The sequence below is a fragment of the Zingiber officinale genome, chromosome 3A (genome assembly GCF_018446385.1).
Source record: "Zingiber officinale cultivar Zhangliang chromosome 3A, Zo_v1.1, whole genome shotgun sequence".
NCBI classification, from domain to species: Eukaryota; Viridiplantae; Streptophyta; class Magnoliopsida; order Zingiberales; family Zingiberaceae; genus Zingiber; species Zingiber officinale.
Window position 1 is genome coordinate 25,215,955 of NC_055990.1, and position 26,337 is coordinate 25,242,291.

At 36.5% G+C, this 26,337-nt stretch overlaps 3 protein-coding genes and 1 long non-coding RNA gene across 5 annotated transcripts; 2 read left to right on the forward strand and 2 right to left on the reverse strand.

Annotated features, from left to right (window-relative positions):
- Window positions 1-843: 843 nt before the first annotated feature.
- Window positions 844-9,422, forward strand: LOC122051479 (ubiquitin carboxyl-terminal hydrolase 8-like). Its single transcript, XM_042612636.1, has 13 exons — window positions 844-1,007; window positions 1,086-1,322; window positions 1,518-1,641; window positions 1,993-2,052; window positions 2,144-2,239; window positions 3,614-3,958; window positions 4,669-4,809; window positions 4,950-5,120; window positions 5,479-5,736; window positions 5,856-6,004; window positions 6,543-7,073; window positions 8,094-8,364; window positions 8,874-9,422. Exons 1-13 carry the CDS (start codon window positions 952-954, stop codon window positions 9,003-9,005), a joined length of 2,571 nt encoding a protein of 856 aa, XP_042468570.1. The 5' UTR covers window positions 844-951; the 3' UTR covers window positions 9,006-9,422.
- Window positions 9,423-9,454: 32 nt separating this feature from the next.
- LOC122051480 (beta-glucuronosyltransferase GlcAT14A) lies at window positions 9,455-11,593 on the reverse strand. Of its 2 annotated transcripts, none has more exons than XM_042612637.1 (4): window positions 10,577-11,593; window positions 10,430-10,505; window positions 10,236-10,351; window positions 9,455-10,142 (listed from the first exon to the last, which is right to left on the reverse strand). In XM_042612637.1, exons 1-4 carry the CDS (start codon window positions 11,055-11,057, stop codon window positions 9,625-9,627), a joined length of 1,191 nt encoding a protein of 396 aa, XP_042468571.1. In that variant the 5' UTR covers window positions 11,058-11,593; the 3' UTR covers window positions 9,455-9,624. The 2 variants fall into 2 exon arrangements, with proteins under 2 accessions (XP_042468571.1, XP_042468572.1); XM_042612638.1 differs by having other exon boundaries at window positions 10,430-10,474; window positions 10,558-11,519.
- A 2,456-nt stretch (window positions 11,594-14,049) lies between these two features.
- LOC122051481 lies at window positions 14,050-22,080 on the forward strand. The gene is made up of 11 exons (XM_042612639.1): window positions 14,050-14,720; window positions 15,439-15,703; window positions 16,501-16,663; window positions 16,754-17,618; window positions 17,744-18,167; window positions 18,244-18,425; window positions 19,704-19,857; window positions 19,956-20,186; window positions 20,262-20,609; window positions 21,044-21,145; window positions 21,368-22,080. The coding sequence occupies exons 1-11, from the start codon at window positions 14,221-14,223 to the stop codon at window positions 21,620-21,622; spliced, it is 3,489 nt and encodes a 1,162-aa protein (XP_042468573.1). The 5' UTR covers window positions 14,050-14,220; the 3' UTR covers window positions 21,623-22,080.
- Window positions 22,081-23,942: 1,862 nt separating this feature from the next.
- LOC122051483 lies at window positions 23,943-26,311 on the reverse strand. Its single transcript, XR_006131448.1, has 2 exons — window positions 26,032-26,311; window positions 23,943-24,800 (listed from the first exon to the last, which is right to left on the reverse strand). It is a non-coding gene; the product is annotated as an uncharacterized LOC122051483 (long non-coding RNA).
- Window positions 26,312-26,337: the final 26 nt, after the last annotated feature.

The following is a 26,337-nucleotide window of genomic DNA, read 5'->3' on the forward strand; positions in this document are numbered from 1 at the left end:
TAACATATTTATTACAATAATGGATCAATATTTTTAATGAGCTCCTGCACTCGGGAAAATAATCTTTTCTCACCATCTAATTATTTGATGATCAATTGTGAATTGATCTTATAGTTTATCTCTCTTCATGATAGACATATAAAATGATTGATTCATAAAATTGAAAATGATGGATCATAAATTTATGTGTCTATCCTTAAACTTTTTATTAAGATTTTTTTTTCAGTATCATTACTGTTTTAAAAATCATATCATGAATATTTTTATTATAATCATCTAAAGCTAAATCTTAAATTGGTTGAATACTTTTTATAGTAATACATATTATAACATCTACTATTTCATAATTGCCATAAAATGAATAAGATTAATTTAATATAGTAATTATAAAATAATAGCGGCTAAAATATAAATAATTTTAAAGAGTAATTATAGACAACGGAAATAAATATTAGGAAAAAATTCAGACATATAAATTCACGGTCCATTATTTTTATTTGTATAGATCCATTATTTTATATGTTTATCCTTGACTATTTCTTAAATTTTTTCTCTGTAAATTATTTTCCAATTTTCAATTTTAAAACAGGTATAAAATCATTGTTGCTATAATTGAAAACAGGTATAAAATCATTGTTGCTATAATTGAAAACAGGTATAAAATCATTGTTGCTATAATATAGGTATAATCTCTATAAAATTATAATTACTACTGATTTTAAATGGAAAATAATAATAAAATCAATATATCATAGAACAGGCAGATAATTGTACTTATTTGCCTGAGGGAGACGCCCTTATAATAGGAAGACCTAGCCCCAAGGCGTCCTTATTTTTTGAACTTTTAGAGGGGCAAAGGGGAATTCCTCATTATTTATCCTTTTTTTTTAATCTCTTCCTCTCCCTTTTACTAATGAGGACTCGATCTGTCTCTTCCGCCGCCGGTTGCTGATGGACGACTCTAGCCCCCTCGTCGCCGGCGCCGCCACTTACCTCGTTCCTTTCCGGTAAGGACCTTTTTAGGAATCGGTCTTTGTTCCCAGTTTCTCTCTAACTTTAATCTCGTTTTCGATTTGTATGAGTAGGTGGTGGAAGGAGGCGCAAGAGTCGTCCTTGGAAGCAGCGGCCGAAGGGACGGAAGGGATCCGCTACGAGGCGGTGCCCTCCTCATCTTTGTCGATCTCAGTCGAGTCCGATCTCGTCTTCGAGCTACGTCGCGACGGCGGCAGCGACTCGAAACGGCCGGCAGCGGAAGACGAGGGGTTTTCTTGCAGATGCTACGCGTTGATTCGAAGAGATGTGTGCTCGATGGCTGTCAGATGGTGAGCATCTCCCCGCAACGTAGCAGGGTATCTTGATTCTGGTCAAGTGATTGAAGCAGTTTCATTTTAACACCAGTCCCAACAAATATACTTGGATACCTTGTGATGTATTTGCTTCCTCAACGCACAAATAAATTTTGCGCGATTGTTTGCTTTCATTGCTTAGTCTTCATTTCTGCATGGATTTTTCAATAGGCATAATGATACGATTCTGAACACGGAGAACTATCTAGATGCTTCAGATGATATATGCCCTCTGACACTTAGGATCTCTGCTTCCCAGGACACAAGTACTATAACAATTAAGATACGCAAGGAGGTTTGTGATGTTACGCTCTTCTTTTTCAAATATTGCTGCATGCTCGTATTGAGTTTATTTTGTTTGTTTTTGAAACTAGATCCATACTGTAATAAGTCTGTTTTGCATATGGTCGGAGTGGTTATCATATTTGCAAATCAACTTTTAGTTTGCATAACCATTGATAATCAATTGATCCTAACATGCTCTAAAAAGAAGACAATTGAGGGTGATGGTGAGAATGTTGCTTGTGTCATTATGCCTTTAACTGAATTACAGTGACCACTGATAGAGTGATAGGGTTTCCATGTAATTCACTGTCATAAATCTGTCTGGCATCGTAGGCTTGAACACATTTTTTATTTTTTCCAGGACAATGTTACTGAGAGTTACATTAAGGCGAGCACACTTTTTTCGGATGATTCTGAGCTGGTGGGTTACTGATAACTACTAGTATCATTCTGGCTTGAAAATTTTGTGCCTCAGAAGTTTGCCTCATTTACTTCATTTTCATTTGAGCTAGGTTTATATTTGGGATTTTTCCAAGCAAATAGATCATGCCATAATGAATCTGCAGAATATAGAGTTTTTGGATGGGCAACACCAATCCGAGAATGAGGTAATCAATATTACTTTTCAGCTTAGTACTTTAAAATAGGTCCTTTCCATGCTGTGTCTAGGCACTTGTAAATAATTGTTACATAAACCTGGACAGAATTGATAGTTCAGAAACTCAGGAATGCCCCTTGGTTGCTTAAATCTAAATGATCATCATTTCTTTTTTTTTTCTTTTCAAAATTTCATATGATTAAATTATGAGTTTTGTTTTTATATTAGATTATATATCATATATTTATATTTTTGAGACATTTGGTCCAATCAATAGGACCATTATTTTGAATTTGGTCTACAGCTTGATTGGTTTGTTGTCTGGTTGTCTTATGCTAACTATGGGGAAATGTTTTATTCTTCAAACCCTAAACGTTTAGTTCACATTTTTTCCTTATAACAAAGAGATTAGGAGGACTTTGCACAATTTCTTTTCATACTACTGAACTTTTGTGTTAGAAAATCCATATTCACTAGTTAAACTACTTACCTGAAGTTCTGGAGGATATACCATTGATTCACCTATATGGTGAGTGTTTGTCAATGAAAATTGTATTTATTCTTGTTAAATTATAACTTTTAGCTATCTTTTTTTTTTTAAATACAATATTATGTATTAGAATTCATCTTTTTTTTTCCTTTATTATTTTCCGCACTCGGTTTTTCTTAATTCATTCTCCACTTTTTAACAAAGTGTAATTCCATCCTTCCAAAAGCATTGGATATTGTCCTTTTCCAAATGTTGGAAAATATTGATTTTCTAAAATTTCATTTATGGGACACAATAAATAATCCTTAAGAAGTTATTTTCTGTGAGCACAGTTTGATACAGTATAATTGATGGGATTATGGTAATTCATGTTTGTTTTAAATGGGTACTGATCTTCATTCAGTTTCTTTCCCCCTCCTGCGGAAACAAATATAAAAATAGTTTACGTAGTTGAGCTAGTTGCAATCAACATCAACTGTGATTAACTGAACTGGTTATTGTTTATCATCCATATATTCTGTATGTGCAAGAGACATGTAGAAAATGCTTCACTTGTAGCAATTTTTGAAACTGTTTCAACTGACATGATTTGAAAATTCTAAATATGAATTTACACATGCTTAGGCATTTTTCTCATACACGAGAATATAATAGAGATTGACTATAAATGAGTTTATTGATACAACATATTGAAGCTGGAAGGTTTGTATGAAACCAGAATAAGCAAATTTAACCTGGACTATTGGAGTGTAACAAGTTCAAGTATTCTATCCATTTCACACCAACAATAATGACGAAGAGTAACACACTCTAGCTAGTAATATGAACTAATTGTATGTTAGAATTTATGTGAGGAAATCTTAGTTCTGTTATTTTTTATTTGTGATTTTGCAGATTCTTCTAGAGGTTCAATTATACGCTTCATCAGAAGCCGTAACTTCTGAACATGAAACCAGAAAGTATTACCCAACAGTTCCTATATCCCAAATGGCAAGTTCTTCCTATGGTGGTGATTTGTTTATGAGCAATGGAAGCATAGAAACTATGGATTTTGATCTTCACACAAATGTTAGCTCCATCAGAACAAGTACTTCAGGTCTGACAGGATTGGAGAATCTTGGAAATACATGTTTTATGAATAGTGCTATCCAGTGCTTAGCCCACACACCGGAGCTTGTTCGCTATTTCCATGGAAACTACGCTAGAGAAATAAACCGTGAGAATCCACTAGGGATGAATGTAGGTTGAAATTCTTTGATGGATCTTGACTTTCTTAATGTAATATCTTCATGCAATTTTCAAAGCAGTCTTTCTTATTTTAACTCGTTGGCCTTGCTGAAAAGCAGTATATTGTACCTATAAAAAATTCTGTGGTTTGCAAGAAATGAAAGAAAGTCTTCAGGGAGAAGCTTCTTTTTAACAATTGTTCCCTTCAATAGGGATATCATGTGTATCTTTTTTGTTGGATAAAGCATATTCTAGGCAAATTTAATAATAGCTTAGTATTCGCCAAATCCAAATTAAAATGCATAGAATGATTTTTCTCAAATAAGGATCTATGTTAAAGTGATCAGAAAGTAATGGAGTTTTATTAGCAATGACTACCCTAGTCATGGACCAAATTCATATAATGCAAGCAGTAACTGTTGATATCGTTTTTGTTAATCATATCCACATATTGCTAGTTCATATATTTCATCATAGAACTCTTATAAAATTGCACGAATTTTTTCACCATCTATTTTTTTTTTCATCAAAACTTTTGAGATGCAGATAAAAGGAAATCCATCCTTCACTTTTTCACTGAGATTTACTGGATTAGAACTATGCATCCTCAGTTTTTATTCCTTTTCCACCCAACAGAATAAGATTGTTATTTGAAGTAAAAAAATTCCGGTACTGAGAACTGCATTTATCTGAGACTCATAAAATGTTTCACATTTTGACAGGGTGAACTTGCTTTAGCATTTGGCCTACTTTTGAGGAAGCTATGGGCTCCAGGGAGAACACCAATTGCTCCAAATGTTTTTAAATCAAAGCTTTCTTCTTTTGCCCCACAATTCTATGGCTTTAGCCAACATGATTGTCAAGTAAGTAGTATTTTGTATGCTGAATCTCTTGTTTTATATGCTAAAACTAGTTTTTTACTGTCCAAAATATTACTCAAGTCTTTCTTAAGTGTTGAAGCTACATTTATTCTGAAGCATGAACTGACTTATTTGGTTCATAGGAACTTCTGGCCTTTCTATTAGATGGGCTCCATGAAGACCTAAATCGCATCAAACAGAAGCCCTATGTTGAAGTTAAGGATGCATCTGGTCGTCCAGATGAAGAAGTAGCGGAAGAGTACTGGACAAACCACTTAGCTCGCAATGACTCCATTATAGTGGACATCTGTCATGTTAGTGACCTTTTCTTTTAGGTTCTTGAATTCTATACTTATATCGCATTTTGATGCTGGAGTTCTCTCCTTGCTTACCACACAATCTCTAGCTTTGTGAGATTTAATGATGGGAACATCTATTGTGCCATTACTAATGCATGGCATTGGTAGTTGCAATTTGGTGCAAACAGCTTTTGAATTTATTGCCTCCATACTTTTTCTGATTCAAAGTTCCCATGAAATTAACTGGAGCATACTCACAATGCATGCTCATTTCATATTTCATATTCATAAGAAGCACATATTTGATATTTTATCATTGGTATGATTTGTTCCAGTTTAGGGAATCTCATCCTGAGTTATTGCTCTTTTGCAGGGTCAATACAGATCAACTTTAGTGTGTCCTGTGTGCAATAAGTTGTCCGTTACATTTGATCCATTCATCTATCTGTCTCTTCCCTTACCGTCCACAAAAATGCGTACAATGACTGTTACTGTCTTCAGTACTGATGGTCACAGCAGACCAACCCCTTACACTGTGAATGTGCCAAAATCTGGGAACTGCAGTGATCTAATACAATCTTTAAGTATTGCTTGTTCATTAAAGCAGGATGAGAGTTTATTGGTTGCTGAGGTATGTTATACTTTATTTTCATGATCTTACATGCCTTACTACAAAAGGAAAAAAAAATCCCTTAGTACTTATCCCCTTTTTTTCCATTTGACTCATGTGCTAATTGAAACATTGTGCAGGTTTTCTGCAATCGAATAATTCGTTTCCTAGAGGATCCATCTGATTCAGTTTCTTTAATTAGAGATGGAGATCAGCTTGCAGCATACAGGCTCTCAAAAGAACTTGAAGAATTCCCACTGATTGTGTTTATGCATCAAACCAAAGACGAGTAAGGGTGACATGATGAATATATTTAGTATTTCATTTCTTTTAGCCATAATGTTGGAGAATGCCATAGTCTCTTCTGGATTCCCAGGTCTTCAAAGGAGTTGAGGTTGAAAGAGGATGTATAAATCATTAGATATGTTATTAAGATGCGGTTATAGTCTAGTGTCCAAAAGTATTTATTGCCATAGCTACCATGTTTTTTTGCATTATGGAAATGTATAAGCTAATTGCATTTATACTTTAGAGATAACCTGTTGGTTGCATTATAGCAGTTCTTAATTGCCAAATGTATTTTCATTGCAGGGGATACATCTTAGTTACATTATTTGACATGTATTGTTAAAATTGATGTTGTAGATACCAAGCCTGGATTAAAAAGGTGGAGGGTTATTAAGCTTTTACATCAATCATAAAACAATGGATCTCAGTCTATATTGTTGTGTTATAAGATCTCAGTTCATGTAGCTGTATAAATCCATTTTCTGCAACTATTTGATATTTATTTTCATAACTTTGTGCTTTAAAACTTTTTTCTCCAGGCACTATTTCACTGGCAGATGGAAGGCATTTGGTATCCCTCTGGTTACTAGGCTACCAGGTTTGAGCACAGGACCTCTTGTCCGCGACTTGTTCTTGAAGCTACTTGGCCCATTTCTAAGTCCTAAAGAATCAACTTTGGATGTTGATAAAGATAGTATTTATGATGAGGATGGGATTACTAATATAGACTGTGACTCCATTCTCCCTGATTTTGAAGACAATGCTACAGTTAAAGAAAAGCATTTCCATGATGGATTTCAGTTTTACTTGACAGATGAGAACAGTCAAGTAATGCTCTCAGAGATAGAGATGAATGGGCCAATTTGCCTAATGGAGTTACAAAGTAAACTGTTTGTGCTTGTCAGTTGGCATGAGAAACAAATGACACATTACAATGTGAGCCTTCTTAATACCTTACCCGAGGTTTACAAGTTTGGACTTTTAGCTAAACAGCCGCAGGAGTCGGTCTCCCTGTATTCATGCCTTAAAGCATTTTTGAAGGAGGAACCACTAGGGCCAGAAGACATGTGGTGAGTTTACTTATTCTATCCATTGCCTTTTCAAGTACATTAATAACAAGCTGGTAGAAACTGATGTCTATTAGAAGTACGTTCATATGTTTTCATTGATAACAACTTAAAACGAACTGTTCAAATATGTTAGGTGGTCACTTATGCCATCAACACAAGTACACCTTGGTTATGAAGAAAAAGTTGTCCCATTGCCTTTAATCTGAATATTTATGATAAATATGTACCAAGACATTTAATTTGCAAATGGGTAGTTTCATTTTTAATGTAATTTCAAGGTTTTTAAATTTGTCCTTCAAAGTTCATTTTGTTTGAATTCATCTCCTATAGTTTACAAAATTATCTCAAACTAACAAAAATACCCTTGTCAGTGGTTGTCTTTCAGTTAACCTTAAGGTTTATTCATAGAGTAACTCAGACATCATATTTTTAATTACCTTTAGGCAACTATTTTCAAGATTCAAATATTTACCATTTTGTAGAAAAATGTGATTTTGATAACTTGATTTGTTTATTTATGTATTTATATACTTGAAAAGACTAGAATCTCCATAAATAAATGTCAATATTGTCGACTTGGACATGAGTAAATTGAAAGAATTTTTTTGAACTAATCTTCATCATCACCATGCCATGTTAGTGCCAACTGTGGCTATGTAGCTTATATCACTCCCTTGAGCTCTACCAAAAGCTATGTCATTATTATTATTCAAACAAGTTTAGCTCTTCTTTAATGCATAAAATCATAATAACATTAGTTCTTGATGAAATAACAAAAAACTAATACTACTTTGGTATGCATGCTTCACTTGAAAGGAAGTGCTTCTGCTTCAGTTTCTAAAACTGTCATTTTTGTAAATATTTGATCGTATACCCATTTAAAAGATATAGTACATTAAGATAAATCTGTTTGCAAATTATATTTATCTTATTAATTGGATTGCAAAGTGTTGTCACAGAATCATTTGATTCTATTTTGGCAAAATGATCCACATTATCTAATGGCCACTTTCTTTGCAGGTATTGCCCAAGCTGCAAAAAGCATCGGCAAGCTTCCAAGAAGTTGGACCTTTGGAGGTTACCAGAAGTTCTTATCATTCATCTAAAAAGGTTTTCATATGACATATTTTCCAATAACAAGCTGGAGATGTTTGTGGACTTCCCAATTCATGACTTGGATTTATCAGGCTATCTTGCTTGTAATTCAAAAGAGCCGTCCAAATATCGATTATATGCAATCAACAACCATTACGGGAACATGGGAGGTGGTCATTACACTGCATATGTTTATGTAAGTTGCATATTTATTGAATCTACACTTTAAATTCTTCTCCTCTCTGTTTCTCTAGATGCCTTCTGTCCTTAAGCAACATGTTATTGGAAAACAAACTAGAATTAGTGTCAAGGAAACCTGGTACGGATTCAAAACTTGGTTTTCCTTTCTAATTGTAGCACAATGAGTTGAATGGATGTTAGTATGCCTTAAGCTCAAAATTAGCTTGGCAATAGGTCGCTTTTAATTTTGTTGAATAGTATTGTCATTTATCTGTCACACTTTCAACTCCAACTAATTGAAGACTTAACATCTAGTTTTTTGGTTCAAATAATACAGTAATCAAATGCAGTTACATCAATGAGATGCTTGTCTGAAAACTACATTTACATCTTTCTTTAAAGTAACTTATTGTGACTCTATCTTATTTTCCCCACCTAAATGTAAATACAAGATTCAGTCTATCTTATTTGTTGGAAGTTCACTTTGTTTTTATCTTGATGCTGATACCGAATTTTTCACTGTAGCATGAAACTGAAGATCGTTGGTTCGACTTTGATGATCAGTTTGTTCTTCCCATATCGGAGGACAACATAAAATCATCTGCAGCTTATGTTCTCTTCTACGAGAGGATTAGACCCAGAAGCTTGGGTACCTAAGCTAGACTGGTGTGGTACAGTGGACAGTAGAGCAGAATCATGGTCAGGGCACACTTTTCATCGATACTTATCGTCCATTATTTGGGTGACGTAGACACATGCTTGCCGAAAGGGACTTAAGGCAGTGAACACAGAGACATCATGAAGACATGAAGTAATCTTAAGCAGTTACAAAATTCAGAAGAGCGGAAACGGTTGGACACCATCAGTACGTGCAAGTGAGAAAAATTCTTCCCACCTTTTGGAGATTTTTCGTGAAAGATTCACAAGTATATTCTTTTCCCTTAGATGATTCTACTTGTCAATACAGATGTAAAGTTGCATTCTAGGGCTTATTGGAGGAAGAGAAATATTATTGGATATCTTTGTTTTTTTTATTTTTCTTAAAATATGGTAGCCTTCTATTTTAAATGCTAATGTAAATTGCAATTAACACATTTACCATCTCATTAGTTGATATAAAGATGGCCTAGTATAATTGAATTATACAAGTGTTGATTTGATGATTTCACTCTCGAAAAGGTAAAAAGAAAAAGAAAAAAAAATCAGCACTTCATTCTACAACACAAACTTCCTCAGCCCCAAAATTCAATCTGCATGCCCAATCCTCTAACAGAATTTAGCGGCATTGCCTTTTCCTAGAGTTCCCTGTAGCCACCAGCTTCGTCAGTAGAGCCTTCAGTCTCCTAGCGCCTGCACCAGGCTTGAGAACACCATAGCTCAATCCACCATCAACAGAGGCAGAGCAAGCGCCTCCATTATCATCCAAGCACCAACCTCCCTTGCTGAACACTCCCTTCCTCCGTCGGAGGAGCTCGCGGTCGATCTTATCAAGCACCGGATCGTTCTTCTTGAACTTCCTCGCGAACGGCACACTGCTCAGGATCATCCTCCTATAGTCCTTGAGGCCCAAGGTCATGGGGTGCTGCGTCGGGGGGTTGTCCCACAAGATGTAGTGCAGGTCGTGGCTCACCGCCGTGTTTCGGAACTCCTTGGAGTTGCATATCACCGTCTGGAAGTAGCCCTCCGGCGAGGAGATGAAGTTGGTGTAGTAAAGGAGGAGGTTCCTCGGAAGGTTGTCCCAGCTCAGGATGCAGTACTCGGCAAAAGACCTGGAGAGTATAGTCCAAGCAGAACCTGATCAAACAGCATCATTGTTATTCAGAAATCAGTAGAGATATGATCATGCGAGCAACAACAATTGCCGTGTACTAGTGTCTATATCGGTACCTGTGTAGAGCTTGAAGGCAGTGGGAAGGCCTCTTTGGTTCGCAGACCAAATGATGCCCGATTTGTTGTGGCTATGCAGTGCAGAATCTATAATGATAGGCCTTGCTCTCTTCTTTCTGCGAGAAAAGTTGAGTTCTATGAATCATAAAAGAATCAAAGATTGGATTTTTATGTGTCCATTGAAGTGCTCTTACATCTTCCAGCCCAAGTGGCTGGTGTGTTCTATGAAGTTGAGATCTCTAGGCAAGGTAGAGAATGCCACAATTAGATCTGTAGAAATGGGTTAGATTGCCACTAGAGATTTCTCAGTTTTGGGCAAAACCTAATTTTGACAGTTTTACCGTCTTGGGTGATCAGGGGGTAGTCGGCGGCGCTGAGGTTGATGAACCAGTCCCAGTGGCCGAGGCGGAGGAGGATGGCCATGGCGTGGAGCGTGGTGGAGAGCATGGTGGGGCCGCGGTAGGTGACCGGATTCGACTTGCCGACGATCCATACGTTGCCGAATCGCGAAAAAGCTTCGGTTTTGGCGACGAACTCGGCGAGCTGGGCGTGCTCCTTCGGCGGCGCGTGGAGGTCCAGATGGAGGAGGTAGCGGTTCCCTGGGTGGTAGATTGCCAGGAGAAGGCGCTCAAGGCGAGAAACGTCGCCGGGTGATGCAGAGATGAGGTAGGCAAAGGCGACCGGGTAGGATTTCGGGGCGCCGCGCAGGTGCTCAGATTTGTAGAAGAAGGTGGCGGATTTGGAAAGGACCAAGGGGATGATGAGGAGTGAGAGGAGAAGGCAGGCGAGAGCGAAGGGCACCATGAAGTATTTGATCGCCATGGCGAAGGCGAAGAAAAGGAGGAGGTGCTTTTGTTGTCCGATAAGATCTCAATACAAAGTTGCAATCTTTTCAATGTCCGGTGAGAAATTATGACACCAGAACGCTGGATTTCACAAGGAATCTCGGAAAAACTCGAAGAGCGAAGGAGATCATGAAGATTTTGGTGTCCATTCTGCAGAACAACCACAGAAAAAGTGAAGATTTTGCCAGCAGAAGAATCGGAGCACCAAGTTTCTGTCTTTTTTGTGTCAGCGAGAAGAAGATGAGCTGAAGAAGAGCAGATTCACTGAGAACCTCACAAAAACTGGAGGACGAAGGCGACCATCAAGGCTTCGATGCTCATCTCTGGAAGAACAGAAAGGATGAAATCGCAATCTTTTCGGTTCCAGTGAGAAAGATTAGGTTGGGAGTTGGGAAAGAGAAGATCCATGAACTCACTTTCCCAAAAGAAGGTGAGGTGGTAGGAGAAATGTAGTTGTCAATGTGTTGGTTGTTACTTCATTCATGATATGATTGCAATCTGAACAGTGAGGAGGAGGAAGAGGATGGAAAGTAAAAAACGAATGAAGAAGATGATGATGGATTGAGATCTAGCTCTTGACTTGGAAGTGAGGTCTGCTTACCAAGGTACTCATGTGAGGAGCTCTGCTCTGTTCTGAGGCAGCTGAGCTTCTCAAAGACGGCTATGGTGTCAGAATTTACTTCATCTAACTTCCATGTTTATTGTCACTTATATCCTGACATAAATATTCTTTTAATGCAGGGTTCAGTTTTGCAAAATTTTGACACAGATTCATTTGCCCTTCAATGCTGTCATTTGTCAGTTATTCGCGCGAGTCACGTTTTTTCAGTTCCTCAGGTACTTCAGATCGAATTCAATTTTGATAAATTTTTTTAATGGGCTATTAATCGAACACTATTTGATTTACCAGCTAAAAAAAAATAGGAGTCTAAGGCATAGTTCACTTGTGTCAATGAAGAATTACATGGTGTCCTGTTTTTAGTAATGAATGCTTTCTTTGATACTGAAATAAATCAGTAAATTAAGATCTTGTTGTTTTCCCCGTTATTATTAATATTATTTAAGTTTTGAATCAGTACTTTTTTTTTATTTTAAAATCCTGAGAATGTGTTTCCTGTTAAAGAAAAGAGAAAAAGGAGGTCATTTCATCTTTCTAAGATTTTGTCCGTTGACTGTAACATAAACTCAACCCTTATAAAGCGAGAAATAGAAAATATTTGTTGTTCTTGGCAAGCTTTAGGCTGAGGAGGTCACATCCAGTACATTCAATTCTTGATAGATCTGATTGATTTACTTATAAAAAGGAGAAAAAACACTAAAAATCATCCTCTTGTTTCTTCAATTCCCAGGGTCGATCGTATGCCCCATGCCCTGCTGCTAAGGTGCAACGAAGATGTTAGGGTAATCTTTCAAATATCCATAGTTTAATTTTTAATTATGATACATGATAAAATATTTTTCTAATTTAAGATGTTGAGTTGCTTCCATCACTTGAGCTTTTATATTTATTTTGATGATAGATGAAATTTTTTTATATTAAATCAATCATGGATATCATAGTTTATAAAATCACAATCCTAGAATAAATCAATTCTGAATCATGTATAATTATTTTTTCAATAAAATTGGATAGGATTGATGAAAGTTTTAAGAGATCCTAATTTTTAATTCGAATTGAACGATGAGACCTACAATATATTAAATTAAAACTCATTTATAAATATATAATTAATTAGTTTCAAGATTTATCCTTAACTATCTAGTTTTAAATTAAAAATTATCGTTTAAAGTTTTTTTTGGACGTCCGAAAGATTTTTAATTTTTTAAACTTTTGTAATGTTAGAGTTTTGAGATTATTTAGATATTTGTTTAGTTATTTTAAGTTAGTTTTTTATTAATAATATTTTTTCTTTTTTTCTCTAAAATATCAAGTTTTATTAAAGATTATTATGTAATCCTGCCTCGAAGTTGAGGAGATGGCAGTCGAGAAATAACGTTAAGGTGGTTTTTCGTCTTTACTGATGATCCTATGCTCCTGTAACCACAAGTCGTTAGTGTAAAGCCGGGAGGGAGTTTTCGACGACGGTTCTCCGACGTCCAAATCACACACCGACCAGTAAGGAAAAGGAAGTGATGAATAGTGGCTTCCAGAGATGTATTCTGCCTACCTCCACGGAGGACGATCTCCCTTCTTATATAGAGCTTTGATAGGTAGATTGTACGCTTCCCGAGTGGACACGCTTCCCCCAAAAGCTAGCCTCGAGGAGGTGTCCCTAACATATATCTTACCATAGTGGGACGAGCATATCTCTGCAGAGGTGACGGAAGCTTCTCCCATACGATTCTATGTCTTGCCGTTCGATTTTCTGTCCATCTACGCCGATCGTCGGACCTTTGCCTTTGTACGCTGCCAGCTCGGCCATCTCTCGCCGAACTCTCCAGGTCGATCGGGGGTGGAGAGCTTTCCGATCGGCTGACCACTTAGTTGACTCCCACTGACCTTGACGCCTACCGAAGCCCTAACCTTCCCTGGAGGTGGACCCTCTCGAGTCATCACCGGATCATTATCAATAGAAATTATATATTATTTTATTTTATTATATAAAAATATGAATATTACTAAGTGTATTAGAATAATAGTTATATATATAATTATTAATTTATTTATATATAAATAAAATTATTAAATATTTTTTTAATTATTAATTACGTATCATAAAATTTTAAAATTTTTTAATAGAATCGAATCCGATATCGGATTCTTAATAACAAATTGCTTATGCATATTCAACATTAGGATCTTAATTGAAATCTCCGGATTTAATATCCGATATCTAAATTTAAAAAAAAAAATCCCACATTCGAATTAGGTAAACAGTGGAGTGGCGACGCGTTGTATATTGATTGCGGTTCTTTATCTGTCTCGTGTGTCGTGTCGGTCGACCCCACGTCACTTTTTTTTCTTTCTTCCTTATTTTTATCCCTCTCTCCATCGATCTAGGGTTTTGACCACGGCAACCCTCCGCGTACTCGCGCGACCCCGCCGCAATTGCCGTCTCAGCACGTTCCCTTCCCTTCTAACGCCCCGCTCGCCTCCGATTTCCATGACTTCGTCTTGATTCTTGGGCTCTCACAGGCCTATGGCGGCTCGACAACCGCGGAAAGCCTGCGCCGCCGCGGACACGATCGAGGAGATTGGATCCCGCGTCGGTGTCCGAGAGGAGGCCGCATCATCCTCCAGGGAGGAAGCGACCACCGATGTCTCCGGAAACTCCTGGGAGGTGTCGTTGCTGGAGCGGCAGCTGCCCGACAGGGCGGCAGATGGCTTGTACGTGTTCCATAACACATTTCATCTGCTGCCGAGGGGGATTGGGCGGCTCGGTGCGCTCAAAACGCTCAAGTTATTTAGTAATGATATTGAAGTGCTGCCGCCTGAGGTTGACGACTTGGTGAAACTCGAGCGGCTGCAGCTGAAGGTCTCTTCGCCGGAAATTTCTGGCCTCTCGTTACAAAAGCTTAAATCTTTGACTGAACTGGAGTTGTCCAAGACCCCACCTAGGTTGTCTGCTTCTTCTATCTTGTCAGAGATTTCTGGTCTTAAGTGCCTAACGAGGCTCTCCATTTGCCATTTCTCTATCAGGTAAATGAAGCTATCTTTTTGTGTCCCATATTGCTATTTATCATCAAGTCTTTATTCTCTTTCCTTGAAATAAATCAATTCTTAATTTTTGGATGAAAAATGACATTTTTAGCATTTCCCCTTACATTTTGGGTCAACATTTTAGTGGTTACTCTTCCATTGTCACGACCATAGGATTTAAATGTCACAGTTGCGAAAGTTTTGGCCTGTGCTGACATTTACTTGTAAATTAGGATGATCTGATTACATGTACTATGAATGAAGATGGGATTTGATTACTAGGTAAATTAGGATGATCTGATTACTGGGTTATGGGAAGGTTAACAATGTGATATAGGAGGTGGGGTTTGTAGTCCTACTCCATGAGATTTTAAATCCCATCAACTCCAATCTTTAACAGTAACCAGAAATGTGCAATTTATGCTTTCAATAAAATCCCATGGCATGGAAATAACATAATACAAAACAAGGCATAATAGAAAACCAAAAATAACTAACTTAAGCACTGTTTTTAGAGAGAGAGAGAGTATATGGTGCCCTCATTGTTATATCTCTGGACGCCCCAAATGAAATTTAATTTCTTTTGATTTTCTTAGATACTTAAATTTTATTTTTTGAAGTTCTTTCTCGAATTAAGTGCTTATAATTATATATTACTCTTAGTTTAAACTTTTTTCTATGTACGAAATTTGTGTTTATACTCACTTTTTCTATTCAGATATCTTCCTCCAGAAGTTAGCAATCTGAAAAAGCTGCAGGAGCTTGATATTTCATTTAATAAGCTGAAGAACTTACCTGATGTTATAGCTGAGCTGGGTTCTCTTAAATCCCTGAACATTGCTAACAATAAGCTGGTTGACCCTCCACCATGTATTTCTTTGATGAGTAGCCTTGAAAGGCTGGATTTGTCTAACAATAAGCTAACGTCGTTGACTTCTCTCAGACTTTCTTCTATGCTCACCCTTCAACATTTAAATCTTCAGGTACATACGCCACTCTTTTAAAGTAGATCTATCTTTTTTACTTTCTCATATTTTTTAAACACAGCCTTTGTTTGAATTCTGACAAATGCATAATTTTGTAGTTAGTTTGTCTTCCTTTATCAAATCAATGAATTTTAATATTCTATGCTCCTTGTGAAGTGTAATTTTTTTTTTGAAAGATCTTAGATAAGATAGATAATCTGTATTTTCTTTGTCACTTATAAGAAGCTGGGATTTTTGGGTCTCCTTAAACTTAGTTGTAACTATCTTACTTTAATTGTTTTACTACAGGCAATTTGCATAGTTCATGGTTTTGGTCTGTTATCAACGTTGTTCTGGTTAGAGATCTTCACTAGTTCATTGGATGATATATTGAGTTGTACCGTGTGGTACAAAACAGCACAAAGTGTTATATACAGTTCAAAACTATTAGTACGTATTCAATGAATATATTCTTGCCCATTATTTAAACACCCAGCAGCATCTATTGAGATTTACAATGTCGGTTTTGCATTCCAAAACAATGCTGGAGTTTTCTAATATTTATTATTGTACATTTCAAGCTGAGAATCACCTTGATGCCAACTGAATATTTTGCTTGGATAAACACAAAATACTTGAAGGAATTCATCTATTAGTGAATTTGGAGGGTAAAGATAATCTGCTTCACACCTTATGTACATTGAGTTCATTTTAAATGATTTCATTTTAACTTCTGATACGCTTGCATGTTACATAATTGTTATTTTTAGCTTATAATTTGTTGCTTATTTTCTTTCTTTTTTGTGTCTCGAAAGCACAATAATCTTCCCTATGGTTTTGCAATACCATATTGGATAAGGTGCAAGTTTGAAGGAAATATTCAAGGTAACACCAAATTTCAAATCTCCAAGTCTTCAAATGCAAGTGAGCTATATGATCCTGCTATTCACAGGGCTCATTCGAGTCGATATTGCAATGGTAATACTTGCTTCTTTGTCTTAATGATATCTATACCATCATTAGTATGCATCCAAATAAGGTTCACTTAAATTTCCTTCTTGAAGTCAGGTTGCCATAGTACATCTTCATGTTCACATCTGGAACTGTCAAACAGCATCAGATGCCATGTTGCTAGAAGAATGAAAAGAAGGGGATGGAATCGCCACATATACATTCAACAAAGGGGTCGTCAGGAAAGATTGAACTACAGCAGAAAGTGCAAAGGGGAAGATCCCAATCGCAGTATGAATCTCAAGATGGTTGAAGAACCTGACATTTCTTCATTTATTGAGCCAGTAACAGCTGTTGTGTTTGAAGAATCTGCAAAAGAGGATGTTCCCAATTGCAGTATGAGTCTCAAGATGGTTGAAGAACCTGACATTTCTTCATTTATTGAACCAGTAACAACTGTTGTGTTCGAAGAATCTGAGAAGGAGGATGCTTTTCACAACAACGATGCTAGTGCAATAAATAGTGACGGATGCTGCCTTGCCAAAGAGAGTGAGAGCAATGAGGTTGGTTTGCTTGAGAGTCACCCTGAAGAACAATCATCATGTGCCACCTACAACTCTATTTGCTTGAACAAAGACAATGAAATTGAATCTGAAAGAGAGGACAATGAATTTTCCTTCCATCCCATCTCTTCATTTGATGTGTCGGATGAGCAGTCCTCTTGCGAGACATCTAACGTCACATCAAAATCTAAAAGGCATTCTGAGAAGGACCTTGATAATCCTAAACCCAGGAAATTTCGTAAACCTGTTGAAGACTGCTCAGACTTATCTTGCAAGTATAGCATTCAATCATACTGCAGCATTGATGATTTCATACCGGATGGTTTCTACGATGCAGGACGTGATCGTCCCTTCAAGTCCCTGCTAGATTTTGAACAGAGCCTCTGTCTAGATTCACGTGAGGTTATACTTTTGGATAGGTGGGTGATAACAAAATGTCATATTTAGTTGATTTTTTACTCCATAGTCATTGTTTTTTTTTCTCAGTTGTAACTTTTCATGGTTTACATGAAAATGATTCAGCCTATCTATTTTGCTCATTTAGAGAGAAAGACGAAGATCTGGATGCGATTGTTTTCTCTGCACAGTTGCTGATGTCTAGATTGAAAAGACCAAGCTTAAGTGGAAGGGAAGACAACATTGTTGATGATTTGCATAGAGCATCAATTCTTGCTCTCTTCGTGTCAGATTGTTTTGGCGGAAGTGAAAGAAGTGGTTCCATCCTGAAGATGCGTAGATCTCTTCTTGGTTTACGCAAACAACAGCCTTTTATCTGTACTTGTTCTGCTGGGTACAACTTCGAGAAGACCAGACCGTTGGAGAATAAGCGTGACACTGAGTTTAATGTCTGTTTTTCTGAGTTGTGTGATAACTCACTACAAGTTATCAAAAAATCACGGAATTCTAACATTGTGCCCATTGGTGCATTGCGTTTTGGTGTTTGTAGGCACAGGGCTGTGCTAATGAAGGTATGCTTTTCTTTCGTTTTCCCTTCTCATTTTTATTAATTTCTGCTACAATTGTCCAATCATTTTTTTCCTGCAGTATCTCTGTGACCGAGTAGATCCTCCAATTCCTTGTGAACTTGTACGAGGATATCTTGATTTCATGCCCCATGCTTGGAATACTGTTTGTGTAAGAAGAGGTAATGCATGTGTGCGAATGGTTGTTGATGCTTGCTATCCAACTGACATTAGAGAAGAAACTGATTTAGAGTACTTTTGCAGGTGATTTCTTGTTTCTTTATCATCATTCCCACTTTTACCTGCTTTTAAGTTATATGCATTATTAGTTTAATTTGAGATGTAGTTCATGTATTACTTACCCTTTCTAAATTGTATAGCTTCTAAAGAAGCAGGAATTGTAGTTATAAATTGATTCCATTTAGTACTTGCTCCAGAGTACAAGGCTTAAGATTGATCCTATACTTGCTTTTAAATTTAAAACCCAGATCAGTGAAGCCATCACTTCATAGTTTTTTTATGCTCAAGAGGAATACATAAATATGTTTAAAGACTAGAATAGAATAAGGAAAAACAAAACAAGAAATCTGGTGCCACAAGCTAAGTCTTCTAATTTTGATACCTGATTTGTCCATTTTGTGACTTCTCTGAAACCCCAATTGGCCATGTGCCTTGCTTCGTTTGTAAAAACAGTGGAAAATGTCTCCTTACATGAAAGTTTATGTTGGAGGGGAGAAGAGTTCTAAATAGGGAATCTTTCAGTTAGTCTAGTGTGATGTGGCAAGTGATTTTTCTTCCTTTCTTTTTTCCTCATCTTTGTGGCATGCTTTTTTCCTACTATCTTCTTTCTCAGGTGATTTCTATACCTTCTCTAACCCTCTGTTTGGATGGGGTGAGGCAAGATTCATTAATGGAAGGGGAAGGGAGGGGAAGGGAGGGAAAGTAATATATTTATTTTACCCTTGTTTGGAAGAGAGGGAAGGTTCATTTGAGAGAAAAGGGATGGAAATAAAGGTTAAATATATAAATTTACAAAAATATCCTCTTATTTTTTTAATAAATCTGTATGTGAAAAAATAAATATGGATAAAATTGGAATAATTTCTCCTTCCCCTTCCTTACACTCCAAATTGGGGTGTAAGAAATTTCGCTGATTCCCGAGCATGCAAGGGGAAGCTTTACCCTTCTCTCCCCTTCCCCTTCGTGACTCACTCTCTCCCAAACAAGTGTAAAAATTCTTTTTACCCATGTTTACCTTTCCCTCCCCTTTACTCACCTCCTCCCAAACAGAGGGTAAAGGGAAAAAACAGAGAATACACTATCATTTAATGGTATCTTGTGATCCTATGGATAGCTACTATCTCTTAACAATGTGCAATTATCTTTGGAAATATTACTGTTCAATGATGGCTTGTGCTCAACCCTTGACTCTGACATTGAAAATTCAAAACTATTAAAACTATATGTATTTTCTATTAGGTTTGTGTAACTATATTCTCTGAACATTTATTTGATACAAATATTTTGTGTATTTCTGTTCAGATATGTTCCTCTTAGTCGATTTCTAGTACCTCTTGAAACTGGGAATTCTACCGTCCCTACGTTGTCTATTCCTTTCTCACTCAACTATCAAATCAAAAGTACATCCAAGTCTGTCATCCATTGCAAATTTGGGGCACTTGATGCTGCCATAAAGGTGATTACATAAAGAGCTGCTAGTGTATTTGTGCACATCTTATCTTACCATATCCATGGATTACAAAAACATGTGACTTAACTTCCTCAACTGCACAGGTTCGATATTTGATAGCGGAGCAGACATTCATTGAGGAAATTAGGGCCTTTGAGCACATGCTCCTGGGGGAAGTAAGGATTTTAGGCGCTTTGAGAAATCATAAGCATATAGTGCATATTTATGGTCATCAACTTTCTTGTAAGTGGCTTCCAGCAGAAGATGGGAACAAAGATCATAAATTGTTGCAATCTATGATTATTATGGAGCATGTGAATGGTGGTTCTTTAAAGGTGGATAGGTGTTGAATGCTTGCTTCTATCTTGCATATGTAAGGCACGTTTAACTCCTGATTGTGTTTTTTGCAGAATTATTTAGATCAATTGAGGGAGAAGGGCCGGAAGCATGCTCCTGCTGACATTGCTTTGTGTATTGCTAGGGATGTTGCCTGTGCACTGGTAGAAGTGCATTCTAAGCAAATTATTCACAGGGACATAAAAAGTGAAAACATTTTAGTTGATTTTGTATCCCGGGCTGACACAGTGCTTGTTGTCAAGCTTTGCGATTTCGACAGATCAGTTCCACTTCATTCCACTGCACATACATGTTGCATTGCTCACCTTGGCATACATCCACCTAATGTTTGCGTGGGTACACCTCGGTGGATGGCTCCAGAGGTGGTCCAAGCTATGCATCAGAAACATTCATATGGTCTGGTAAGATTATTTCTGTTCCCTTCATCTCATGTACTAATTTCACTCTTAAGTTACTGCTATACTCTAGATTAATTGAATGCACTTTATGATTGTCTGAGATCATGCTGTGGTTTTGAAGCAGGATATCAAGTAATGTTTGAGCCACAGGATCACAATTCATGTTGGTCTAGTTTTTGTCATGTTATTAAAATGTCTGCCTGATTTTCTATTTTGTTCTTCCAGTTGATCACATGTTTTCTTTAGTCGTTATTCAAACATGATTGGTTTGATCAATTAGGAAAGCTGCAAGTAATATCATCGAGAAGCTGTACCATTTGAACATGTGCTTGCCATACATTTCCCTTTTGCATGACACATTGTTTTGACTTCTCTTGTTTGATAGTTTGTAGTTTAAATCTTTGGTGTTACAGGAGTAATCTTTGTCCTTTCTGCAGGAAGTTGATATATGGTCATATGGATGCCTTTTGTTAGAGCTCCTTACCCTTGAACTACCTTACCAAGGACTATCTGAGTCAGAGCTATATAAACTGTTGCAAGTAAGCTCCTTAGCTTTGCACCTTTAGTGGCACTTATTTATGTTTTACTTATTATTTCTTTTGCTGGTACCAACATAAGATCTGTATCCGATGGTGACATTTCAATCATGCTGAATGATACCCAATCTTCACTTGATGAGCTCAGCTTAAATTTAAAAGCAACACCGAAGCTCTTTATGGAATATCTTACACTGTAATTTAACTTCTATATTCGATCAACAGATGCAACAGCGCCCAATGCTCACACCCGAATTAGAAGCATTAGCAGGAGTATCCCAAGATGAACCAACAGCACAATCCAAGACAACTGTCTTCTCCTCCAATGCAGAGTTCAAAATACTAAAGTGTTTGGTCGACCTTTTCTTTCAGTGCACCCATGGCGATCCTTCCCACCGACCGTCTGCCAAGCACATCTATGATTCTCTTCTAACCATTTCTTCTCAGCTGGAAACTGCAGACCATGACACTGGACAGTGACTGATCCATGATCACAAGGAGTTTGCGACACTAAACTTTACATTACATGCCCCCAACATGAACTGTTGTCCGATCCATCTAAGTTAGTTCAGCAATACACCAGTTTATTCTTGGATCAGTCGAGCTTACCTCTCTTGTAACATTATCAACATTGCGCACAAGTTGCAAGATGTTTAATCTGGGGCCCATTTTTTAATTTAAAATGAGTTAGATGTGCTTTAAGATTAATAATTATGATTGAAATATGTAACCATGCTAGGCAGGGGATGTATAATGTTTAACTGAACTCATCCCAGTTCCAAGAAATGTGCTTGTTGATTAAAATTGATGTTTGTTTGTTTTTTACATGTATTGTATTACAGTTGAACAGTCAATTGCGAGCTACTGTATAATTAATTCTGCAAGTACAGAATTTATGAGTCTAGAAACTTTAAAGCATCTAAATTTTTTTACTCTTAGTTGAGCCTTGTTTTTCTTTCTTATACTATGTTGAATGTAAAATTATCTCATTTTTACAGTAAAAATGACTTTTGAATTTTATTTTATTTTTATAATTATATGGAATTTGAAAAGCTTAAAACAAAATTATAAATATTTTTTTAGATGGTAAAATCTGTTTGAGTTCAGTGATGAAAATTTTAAGGTTCTCAATTAAAATGATTGCAAGAAATAGAACCAACTTCAGTAGTTAAAGTTTGCTCCTACCGTGGAGTATAGTTGGTACTTATATGTGATGTTGTAATAGATATATGTGATGTTATAATAGATAATGGGACCAGAAGAGGTCCTGTTTATTTATTGGTTGAATGAATTGATCCTACTAATGAATGAACAGAAGACCATGGTCCAGGGATTTTGGATCAGAGGATTCCTGCCTTGCTTTTTAACGTGTGTGAAGTGTATCGCGTAATCCATGCTTTCTTAATATAAATGCATGAATATCAGATACTAGCCACGCATTATTTTCCTATCAACTTGATTGCAGCAATTAGCTACTAATCACTTTAAAAACTCTTCATTATTAATTTCACATTAATTGTATTTGATACTAATTAAGCATTGTGTGGTACAGTGGTTACACCCAATTTACACATTCACTAAGCCAGAGAGCCTCAATCATAGTTTCTATTTGATTAATTGGATATTTTATACCATATATCTAACAAAAGCTCTTGATTAATAGAGTCATAATTCATGTTAGCGTTATATTATCTAGAAATATGCTAGGCATATTATAATTTTGACATTAACAGAAAAAGATTTAAAATAAAAAAATAAGCAAAATTTACAAGATTAAAAATGGTAGTCAGCAAAACTGTTCTATTTGTCCTAATAAAAGAAAAAGTTCCAAATGCCAAAGAAGATATTCCATCGACAGGGAAATTATCTTGAGAGAGACAGTCACCTGATCTTGCCTGGTTATGTTTGGGAAATGTTCTTATAATCTTTAAATTGCATAATAGTTTAGATAGTAGAGTGAGCCAAAGTGCTGTCTTAATCAATCAACTCCTGAGCTACTTAATTTGATTACTCTTCTGAGAAATTTAAATTTTGCACAATCCAAATCTTTCCAATAAATTAAAATTTTCACAATAAAATTTTATAAACTTGCAAATCTAATTTACAGAAGTTTTGTAAAATCTAAATTTTTATTAAGAATATTTAGAGTTTTAAATCATCTGTTGCTTTTTATGGTTTTGGCAATGACACGCCAATATCCCTACTTTCACTACCTTCTCCTATATATATTTCAGTTCTTCTTAGCTCTTCTTCCTCATCCTTCCTGCAAATTAAAACCCTATTTATTCTTTGTTTTCATTTTGTTTTCTTTGATTAATTTTTCTTTGATTACTTGTAATTAGTTGGCGTTTTATTGACTAATTCATTTGGTGCACCGCAAGGAGATGAAGCTGCCAGCATGATCTGATCGTCTCTTCATTAAGAAGAAGACGATCGATTAGCTTGAAGTTAATGATCAGATCATCTGGCAGTTTCATCTGCTAATGGAAGCACACAAGCAAACCACAAACCTGCTTCATTAGGGTTCATCAAGAAGGGAGAGAATGAGGAGGTAAGTTACTCTGATTAATTATTACTTTTAATATTGGTTAAGTTCATTTCTTTTTCAGATGATATGTTCTTGATCTCTTTTCTCATAATGTGAATTGGTGTGCTGATAGTTTAATTGTTGAATTTCAAGTAGTATATCTTATGATTTAAACCTTTTTAATCTCGAGATGAAATAACAATTTTGAATAATATCCTTTACTTCACATCCTGCATTTGTTTCATTTTAATCATCTTTCCATATCCAATACCATTTTAAAACATTAAATAAATATAACATATAAAACAAAAGTAAAAAACAAATGCTTACAAATGATCAAATTCAAAGGCACTTGATTGCCCAATTCACAATCTAACAAACAAACAAGTAAACAATAGAGAGTAACCTCTTACTATGAGCTGCCAACCCTTTAATTATCTAAAGAGATCTGTTTATCACATCCAAAATTAACGTCCATCCAATTCATGTCTTGATTTGGCACGAACAATTGCACGCGGGGGGCCATCGGATCACTGTCAGATCTCGATCGCATATCGGCCTGACTTGAAGCCATACACAACATGAATGAAGACTCCATCTCCATGCATGGACATGGTAAGTGTTGAAAAAGAGGCAAAATCTCATCAGGGAAACCAGAATAGTTGAATGTAGCCATTTAAAGAGTTAATTATCCATGGTTGATTACATCCTACCTTGTCATAAACTACACACAAGGTTTGATATTCCTAAATAGAGCAAAACTAGAAGTTGTTCATCAACGCATTTTTGTTTAATTCAAACTAATAGCTGAAAAAATTCACTGATTTAGTAGAACATATGTGAAAAAGCATTACAGATGGAATTAAATAACATGATCACTACCTATTCTTTGGAGGGTTTGTTAATCAGGAACCTGTAGATGTGGGTGGTGACTCCACCATCGGCAATGGTGCTCATAATGAGGGCGTCTAGCTCCTAGTCTTTTTGAATGGCTAGCTGAAGGTGGTGCAGTGTGATCCTCTTCACCTTGATGTCCTTGTATTCCCTGCGGGCTCCAGCACTTCTGCTTCAAAGCACTCCATTCACTTGAATGCTCGACTTCAGCTGCTGGTGGATATGACTCGCAGGAAACTGCATAAACCATGGTAGATGTTACTTCAACAACTGCTGACTGAAAACAAACAAGTTTTAAGCTTTTCCTAGAAGCATATATAAGATAAATAAATTTCATGTGCCCATATGGTAAAAATAGTGAGCATATCAAGCCGTTTTAGATTTTCAGTTGTTGACTTCGTAGATAAGAAACATAGTTGATCAAAGAAAGAAAGTGAACATGCAGAGATTGACCAAATTTAGTTACAAGCAAGAGAGATTGCTTCATTTGAAAAGTTGTTGCAATAAAAAATAAAAAAATAATGCAATCTACATTAAAAATACTTCAAGAGATCATACTGATATATACACATATATATTGTGTCAATACCATTTAAATCCTTTAACGTTGCCTATAGTCTTAGGGCCACCCTTTTCCCTCGGAATTGATTTGAAATGTACTCAATCTCTCTTATTACCACATCTACAGGTCTGCTTTTAACAGTCATGTACGCAGAAGCCTATCATCTACCAGGATTTCTCAAAATTTCCATCACTACTGTGTCATGTTCTTCCTAATTGTTCCTCTACAACTGCCCAACGCTTTAGTCCACAAAATTATAAACTTTTCTTGTCGATATAAAAGCAGATACAAATAGCACAAACGTCAAAGCATCACTTTTTTCACCCACCTAGTGTTTATTCTATAAACCACAGATTAAAATAGCGGAATCAGTTCACTGAATGATAATTGGAATACACAAGATTTCCATTAGAACAGATGGGCAGATTGAAATCAACCGTAGAAGGAAATTTAAAAGCAATACGTAGAACATACTAGTAATTGGCAATCGGTGTGATGCAGTTGTTACATAAGCAGCACATTGAGTACATGATTTTGGTCGCTTTTGAAACACTGATTTTCTAAAAAACATTATATAGTCTGTAATAATTATTTTTGTCACATTCAATGTTGCAGAAAGTAGGTTGAGCAGGGAAGTAGTGGCATGTACGAATAAGTTTAAATCTCATAGTCACATTGAACTATTGTTATTATACTGGTCGAATGAAATACTCTCGCACTAAAAAAAATTGTTGCAAGGAGGCTACTATCACTCCAGAAGATTATCAACTATTGGTCTTAACATGAAGAGCATGTTTGGAGAGAAAAGCTGGCATTATAGAACATCAAATCGATAGGACAACGGACTCCACTTCCACTCATGCGCACTCAGACGCAAACAACAAAAGATAGATTAACTGTTGTTACCTGTAACTCGGCACGCACAGACCCAGAGACCAGTTTCTTATCGTCCTTGTTGTCACCGTTGTGGCGAGAAGCCCTTTTCCCCTTACCTCCCCACCATTTATGAAATCCATACTCCCATAAACCAGATCAGAACATCAGAGCATCAGAGCAGCAGACAAAAATCCAGCAGAACACCCCAAATCGAGCACCGAATACGGAGGAAGGGAAAGAGATGGTAGAGGAGATCAGGTGCGAAAGAGATCCGGAGCAAATCGAGGATTCGAGGGGAGGGAAATGGAAGTCGTACGGTTCCTGGTTTCCTTGTCC

Coding starts and splice junctions, on each gene's coding strand:
- LOC122051480 (XM_042612637.1), bottom strand. CDS start 11,057: ATGGCGATCAAATACTTCATGGTGCCCTTCGCTCTCGCCTGCCTTCTC. Junction 10,506..10,576: donor CCCCCTGATCACCCAAGACG/GTAAAACTGTCA, acceptor CCATTTCTACAG/ATCTAATTGTGGCATTCTCT. Junction 10,352..10,429: donor AGCCACTTGGGCTGGAAGAT/GTAAGAGCACTT, acceptor CTTTTCTCGCAG/AAAGAAGAGAGCAAGGCCTA.
- LOC122051479 (XM_042612636.1), top strand. CDS start 952: ATGGACGACTCTAGCCCCCTCGTCGCCGGCGCCGCCACTTACCTCGTT. Junction 2,053..2,143: donor TTTCGGATGATTCTGAGCTG/GTGGGTTACTGA, acceptor CATTTGAGCTAG/GTTTATATTTGGGATTTTTC. Junction 7,074..8,093: donor CTAGGGCCAGAAGACATGTG/GTGAGTTTACTT, acceptor CTTTCTTTGCAG/GTATTGCCCAAGCTGCAAAA.
- LOC122051481 (XM_042612639.1), top strand. CDS start 14,221: ATGGCGGCTCGACAACCGCGGAAAGCCTGCGCCGCCGCGGACACGATC. Junction 16,664..16,753: donor TTCGAGTCGATATTGCAATG/GTAATACTTGCT, acceptor TCTTGAAGTCAG/GTTGCCATAGTACATCTTCA. Junction 18,426..19,703: donor GATTTAGAGTACTTTTGCAG/GTGATTTCTTGT, acceptor ATTTCTGTTCAG/ATATGTTCCTCTTAGTCGAT.